The 8,091-nt window shown below is 37.7% G+C and overlaps 1 protein-coding gene across 1 annotated transcript in view; it reads left to right on the forward strand.

Annotated features, from left to right (window-relative positions):
- The window catches only part of LOC113232280 (SET domain-containing protein SmydA-8-like), a 64,741-nt gene that overhangs the window by 32,786 nt on the left and 23,864 nt on the right, over window positions 1-8,091 (forward strand). Inside the window, exons 5-7 of the mRNA XM_026466951.1 lie at window positions 838-999; window positions 3,331-3,520; window positions 4,671-4,871. Of these exons, the coding sequence (XP_026322736.1) occupies window positions 838-999; window positions 3,331-3,520; window positions 4,671-4,871 (553 nt within the window). The remainder of the gene's footprint in view (window positions 1-837; window positions 1,000-3,330; window positions 3,521-4,670; window positions 4,872-8,091) is intronic.

An 8,091-nucleotide genomic window follows, 5' to 3' on the forward strand; every position in this document is an offset into this window, starting at 1 on the left:
TTGTTATAAACAACCGTGAGTTTATTGCGATAGGTTGATTTACTATACACTAATTCAACAGCCCCGTATCTTTCTACATAAGTTTAGTTTATAGTGATCCTCCATATCAACCTCTTGGTTATATCGAAAGGGTACTTAACCTATGCAAGCCTAGGGACTTATAAGTTCAGGCTCTGACCCCAGATCAGACTGTTGACAGGGTTATCGCAGACCGTTGTCATGGACTTCATCCGGTTCTCTAAAGGCTAGTGCCTCAAGTGAGCGACCCCTGGAGCATGTACAGTACCCTTCCTATAGCACTAATACGACTGGAATTAAATCAGTTTAAAAGTAAATTATGGCGACTGGCGATCAGGTGGCAAACGCCCGGATGGAATGACACTCATGCCTTGGAATATGGGCCGGAAAGTGGTGTGGGACGCCATACGTGTGCCGAAACACTTGCCTCATACCATCTCCAGTACACCGGCAAGAGGGCTGGTTCCGCAGTTGAGCTGGCGGAAAGAATAAAGAAGTACCAGGACTTCGGCTCCGACTACCTATTTGGAGTCGACCCCTTGGCCCATGGGGTCACAAAAGTTAATTGTCGGTTTGGGAAATCCAAAGGTCGGTAGCTACCCTGCCCTACGCATTAGCAAAGCCATACAAAGGGGGAACGAGACGCCAGCATCTTGGGCACCTTGCCTCGGGGACCCAATTATAATCATATAATTTAATCCTAGTTTTAATTTCTAGTATTAAAGCTTTTATTGTACCTTATGCATATTTTAACTTATTGTCTAATAAATAATATTAATTATTATTCTCTATATTAAACATAAACCATTTCAACACCAGATGCCAAGTCTGCAAATGGCCGATGTGCAGTAGTTCTTGTTTCGGCCAAGGAAAGTACACAGGCCACTCGACCTACGAGTGTGAGACCTTGAAAACCATATCACCAAATTATGCCAACCTGGAGGATTTGAAGGATTCTTATAATGCCTTGATGCCTTTAAGGTACGTTCGTTTCTGGATAATTTATAATTATAGGATTAGCACGAACAAGCGCGATATAAAGCGCGAGATCTCTATGCGAGAATAGGAGTATGTCGCGCTTTATATCGTTTTCGCGATAGGCGTGTCCTGTCGTACTAGCCGCTAGTAGTAGCTACTGATTTCTGTCCATTTCCTTAATACAAACACGTTAACTTATTAAAATATTTTTTTATTAATATGCTGACATTACAATCAAATACTTTCTGGAAACAAACAACATTTATTATTCTGCCCTGCTAATTGTAAATGCAGCACTTGCAATATAGCGGTTCGGAGAAAAACGCGAGAAACATATTTTTAGATAACCTACCTAAGCAACAAGTTTCTATGTTGTTATTAACACTAAACTTGTTGCTGTTGTTGTAAATATTGCTTAGATATATTTAAGTATGTTAATAAACTTGTTGATTAGATTCTAAAATACTTATATCACGTTTTTATCCGAGCAGCTATAATTCAAGTGCTGCAGTTACAAGTAATATAATTAATATATAATAACGCATACACTCATAGCCCCGTTTAAGGAAACCCTGTATCGCGGGTGCCATGGACGTAAACACATAGACAACCACAAATTACACCTAAACGCACAAGAGAGAAATAAATGTAGGCGTATTTCTCCCTGCCCTGGAATCGACCCCGGGACCTTTGCGTGACAGTCCAGGATGGTAACCATTCGGCCACAGAGGCAGCTACAAGTATAGCAAGGCAATATTATTAGAAATTAAACAATTTTTTCGCATTTTTTTTCTAAGTCGCGTATGTTTATTTGTTTTCTTTCAAACAAACTAACGCACGTTTCGGATTTGTGAAAGACAGCCGTTACCACTCGTAAAAAAAAATTAATACGCGATTTAGACCGAGAATTGTTCGATTTCCCTTAAATATTTTTCAAAATGGCCATAATTTTATTATATTAATAATAATAATGTGCCAGACAATGACACCAATTACCGGGTCTCAGACTTGTGAATGCCCTATACTATGAGCGTCAGGGCACCGGCATTCACTTCGGGGCACGGACCCAGAACACCTAGTCCAGAACTAATTTTAAAAAAAGATTTCCCAAATTGTTCGTAACCTGAATTGAACCCAAGACCACCCACTGTACAAACTGAGGTTGTCTAAAAGCTTATCGAAGTATATAAGCTTTCAGTAGAAAGTAATTACTTCTAACTTTATTATAAAAAAACCCGATCTCAAAAATTTATGGAATTACATCCATATGCCAGTGAAATCCAATTACCGGATTCATCCCCAAATATGAAATGACGGTCCGAAATGTCACAGGTGTCCGAAGTGTCGTTTTATGTACAGGTGTACAAGAGAGCGTGTTTTCTCGGATTCTCATCGGCCTTAGTGCACAAGCGGCATCCGAAGTGGGTCCGAGGTTTCTAGATTAGCATAGTTTCGGGTTCGAAACAAATACGAATCGGATACGCGCTTAGAGGTGGAATATTTTTTTAAATTTGAATGGGACCACTGAGGTACAATGAGGTATCCCTTTTCCAACAAAATCCTCCTCGAAATAATCCTTAGGGGTTAATGAAAACCAGCGCCACAGTCCAATTTAAGGCTGTGTCATAAGCTAAATGAGGTCCTTTCACGTGAGGCACAACACTGTCGAGGACAGGCCCTGTTTGTAGTTTTAGGATGTGTAATTAGTCTATGTTTAGCTGTTTGTCTCTATGTCCTTTTCTTGACTGTGTGCTTCTTCTTCTGCTGTTTTTACTGTCTGTTTTTGCTCTATAATAATACACCTTTTCCTATCTAAACCGCAGTTTCCTTCGCTGTCCTCGATACACACACATAACAGTACAAATTGTAATTGTTCTGTTTTAGTTATGTTGTTTTTTTTTTGTTTCCGTATATTTATATGTAATGTATTTTAACCGACTTTAAAAAAGTGGAGGTTCTCAATTCGTTTGTACGCGATAACTCCGGTATTTGTGAACCGATTTTGATGAATCTTTTTTTGTTGGAAAGGCGATACCTCGGTAGTAGCCCATTTCAGCCCGTTTCACGCACTTTCTTTTGAGATCGTTTTTTTTTTAGTACTCTTTACTGAGATTATGTTTAATTTTTTTCTATTTTGTTACGTTTATATAAGTATTATTAATCTCTTATTTGTATCTATGTGCCGTGGCATTTCTATTCAATTCTATGAAGGTTCATAAATGTCGGAGTTGTCGCGTAACATACACAAAAAATAAAGTCGAAACGAAAACCTCCTTCTTTTTAAAGTCGGTTAATTAAAATAAAAATTCCTAATGAATAGACAATTTATTTCAGGTGTTTGCTTCTGAAAAAAGCCGATCCTGCGAAATGGACAGCTCTATCGGCTATGGAGTCTCACAATGACCTGCGGCGTGCTAGAGGAGATATTTACCCGATGAATGAGAAGAGCGTCGTGCAGAGGATTCGGAAGTGGGGACTGGAATATGATGCTGAAGAGATTCATACTATTTGTGGGATCCTAGAGGTAAGTGTGCCTGTAATTTCACCAGCAGCCTTACCCTTGAAAACCGAAACTCAGTAATGTTTACATTACTGTTTGGTGGCAGAAATAGACGTGGTGGCAGTACTTCACAGAACGAACTCATTCACCAGAGCGTTCGACAGTCGGAAGTTCATTATTGTTATCACGCGTATGAGACTGGCCATTGTTTGGTTCCGACTCGAATAGAATAAAGGTCCTAAATAACACACGATGTACCCACTGCACTGAAGAAGAAGCAGATTTACAGCATATTATTTTCAACTGCCCTAACTTCAACAACCAATGGTCTCTTCTTTTGAAAGACATAAGTGACAGCGACAGTTGTGTGCGAAATCAAGTCAATGTTCCCCGCCGCCTTCAGGACTTACTATTGAATGAATTTTTTATCCCACTCTATAAGTTTATTATAAGTACGGCAGAAAATATTTAATTCTTAACATCCAATTTATGTAAATAATTACTTCATTTGAATTTGTCCTAAGTTCTAAGCTTTTGTTTTGTTAGTTCTAAAATGTTTTCGACTGAAGGACTTTGTATCCAGGTCATACAATAAATAAATAAAAAATGAACTCATTCACACGCGGGTGTATGTAGGTATTGCTTACTAAAGTGCGGATTTTCTAGTCTTACCATATTGTCAGACAGGTTTTAAATACTACATATTTTGTCATTGTATTTCAAGTTGCTAATAAAAAATTTCTTTTCTAATTGTTATTTCAAAGAAAGTCCAGTTGAGTCGCCCGTAATGAGGGGCTATAGCGCCATACAACGCACACAAACTCAACGAGAGATAGAACGATGATTTCAAATATCTGACGTAATGTATTTTTAACCGACTTCATATAGGTTGAAGTCGATTTCTCTTTTTTTTTGAATAAAAATTATAAATAATTCGCAACACGTATCTTGATCAGCCCTGTCTATTGTGATATAAATGCTGGGTTATCGCAGTTTTATCGATTTGTAATTTTGTATCAAAATTTAACTAGTTATTTGAAAACGCCATAACAACAAATTCAACATGGTGATGCAAGTGTTACCTAATGACAAGGAATGAACTTATATCTATGTAGTATAACGTCTTTTACAGCTTAGTAAGAATATATTTAATATATTTAATGTATAATTTCAGGTGAACGCCTTCGAAGTCGGCGGCAGCGGCGCGAACGCACGCGCGCTATACGACCGAGCGTATCTGATCGCGCACGACTGCACGCCCACCACGACCCACACGGACGCCGAGAAGCAGCCCGGGAGGCCGCTCACCATCAGGGCTTCCATCGCGCACAAGGCTGGGGACATGATCTCAATCTGCTACGCGTACACTTTGCAGGTGAGAGGCGTCTTTGCAGTAATGAATCTGGCGGCTCACTGCACGGGTAGAAGTTATTTAAAATTGTGGACCTGATAAAATAAATAGACTTTACTATTTAATAGATTTAATTAAATTCAAATTCAAATTCAAAAAACTCAAATTCAAAATAATCTTTATTTCATAGGTAAGCATTATTACACTTGAAATCGTCACAATGGTTAAACTCTACCGCTCATTCGTAAGGCAGATTCCCCTGAGAAGAATGAGCAAGAAACTAATTACCCCAATTAGGTATAAAATGTGTAACATATATCGCAAGGTAACTTGACACGTTAGTGAACCGGGCAAGAAGAGAGCGGGGGAAACAAGTGAGCGATTGCAATGTATTGGAGACAAAACATTGCTCATAGAAAAGTGATAGGATACTACAAGTCCGATTTTTCCGTACAATACAATCTGATTCGATTATCGGAAGGCGTTGGTACGACAATATATTTGTTTGTTAATATTTTGTCCTCGAATTCTTTTTTCTTTCACTATTCTAACATTGGTTCGTTCCATCATCATTCCCATGGAAATTCTCGAAGCGAGAGGACGTACTCATGGCGTACCGACATTAACACTCTAATTTCACGTGGTTACCTCCTTTTTCATCATTAGAATAAGTATATAAGACCTCTTGGTGTATTATTATTATTATTATTATAAGGGTGGCTTCGTTCGGGGCATATGTTGCCCCTCATCACTGCGACAATCAGTTGATCTATTGTGATCACCACTAATTACAGTTCAGAGCCAAGGCCAACAGCATTGGACAACTGAACGACTTTCCTGGCTCCGACAGGTTTAATGTCCTCTGGTGTAAGTGGACTGTTTAGTATTAGTAGGCAGGGTTTTATATTGTACCTTCAGCTTTTTATATCTTTTTTTTAATAGCCCCGCACTAGTGAAACCTTGTACCGCGGGTGCTATGGACACACGCATAAACAACCACAAATTACACCCAAACTCACGAGAGAAATAAATGTAGGCCATACAAATATTTCTCCCGGGACGGGAATCGAACCCGGGACCCCTGCGTGGAAGTGATAATGGCAGAGGCAGTTTATTGTTATTTATTGTTATATCTCACGCTAGATGGGGTCGACACAACTTGTATTTTTGTTGCACTCTCTCCTATCAGCCGTCATTTCCATATTCACACCTTTCTTATTCATGTCATCTTTCACACGATCCGGCGATATTTTCATCGGCCTTGCTATCGCTTTATATCTCTTCAAATTCATACATAACACTTTTTTTTCCTTTCACTATCTACCTTTAATAAATTTATGTGTGTGGCGTTTACGCTACTTAGTATAGGGATAGCTCAATGAAACAACATGTGTTTACTTCACGTACACGTGCGATACGTCCGCTCACACCACTGTCTAGTGTCGTAGTGCGGGAACGGCGGGCCGCAGTGTAACTTATATTGTCTAATGTCTGTGGTACATTATGTGCATACACTACATCTCTCCCTTTCAATAAAATTAATAAAAATTTTAACAGTGTGTACTTTTACTTTACTTTTATAATCTTTACTAACTGTCACAATCTACTAAATAAGCAAAGCCTAAAGCATTTTACATTGTTCTTCATTGTGTCCTTTTTTATCACCTTGACCTTCCTCTTCATTACGAATCTGCAATTGGCCCTCTATTTTCTTTTGTCCTTCTTAATTTTTGACTTGTCTAGTCATTTTCCATGTCTATATTTCGTCTTTTGCTTATATTGCATATGGGGTGCTATTATACATCATAAGGTAATACAGAAGATCGTTCTTCCAGACGGAGTTTTGGCATGAACTTATTTTAAAAAGCTTAATTTGTCTCGGTTTTGTTTTACGATCTCGCCGTTCGATTGTGGCAAGTATGATATTGAATTGTAAGTCTAATGCCAAATTCCAAGTGGAAAGATTTAAATTAATAATATTCGATATAATAATGGCATACTGACTGGGTGCCAAGTTTGAAAAATGTAGAACCTTTACGATTTCCTGGAATAATCATGGATTTCTTAATGCGACTGTAACAGTCATTACTAGAAAATTACAATTATTAGAAATATATATAAACCTGGAAAATCAATAACTTATTAATTCACAATTGCATTAGTAATTCGCGTGCTTTCAAAGGCATAGGAGGGCTAGGTCCTGAAGCTAAAGTGCAACTTTTACAGTAACCACTATTACTCGCCTGTTTAAAAAAACACAGTAGGCTTGTAGTAGTTAGTAAGTTCATAGTAGGCTTGTATATTTCATTCACGAACTATGAGGAAATGTATTTCCGATACTGACTGACATGACGTTCGTCCTGCATGGTCTTAATGGTTCATCGGTCTTTTTAATTCAAACTATGAACTGTCTGTGTTGATAGTAAATCATCATCCTGATTTCAACCCTGCTGGGTATAGGACTACATGAGGTTAGCGTTGATAGTTAGTTCATCTGTCTTTTATTCAGTAGGAGCTGTGCGAGCGGGAAAATGAGCTATCTTTCACTGCTTTTAGTATAAGGTCGAGTGAAATGCACGACTGAACGTTGCCAGCTCGCATTAAGTCTCTAATACGTACAGATGGTAGCATATTAATAATTTTGTTCCGTAGCACTAGAGGAAATCTTAAAATAAAAGTATATAATTCGATGAGCTGCTAATTGTACATTATGTATTTTTTCAATATTTTCCGGTATCAAACTATTTCGTTTGATACTCAATATCAATTTATAAGGCGAGAAGGATCTTTCGACATCCTCATATATAAGAGGAGCATATTTGTACAAACTTTCGTTATTTATGTCAAAGCCCTTCACAATTTTTTCACTTGTCTATCAAACCACATCATAATCGGTGTTTCGGTATAACACTCTTTTCATTTTTTTTTTCTTCTGACTTCGTTAAGAACATGTAAGAACTCGGAAATTAATAAATCAGATTTTTGTAATTCAGTTAGGGCTATTTCAATAATTGAATAATATTTATCGATATAATTTAACAATGGTAGAATATCACCGCTATCTAAAATATTTTTTTGCGTTTCTTATGGAAAGAGCCTCATTGCTATTAAAGCTGTTTAAAACATTTGATATTCGCTTCTTCTTGTCGATATCAAATATTAGAATCGACATTATTCCAATTGCATAAGCTCAAAATAGCAATTTCAAATATGTGACCTTTTATATTATTGTGCTTGGCTTTTT

This window comes from Hyposmocoma kahamanoa, unplaced genomic scaffold (assembly GCF_003589595.1).
Source record: "Hyposmocoma kahamanoa isolate Upper Pololo Valley unplaced genomic scaffold, ASM358959v1 68, whole genome shotgun sequence".
Classification (NCBI taxonomy): domain Eukaryota; kingdom Metazoa; phylum Arthropoda; class Insecta; order Lepidoptera; family Cosmopterigidae; genus Hyposmocoma; species Hyposmocoma kahamanoa.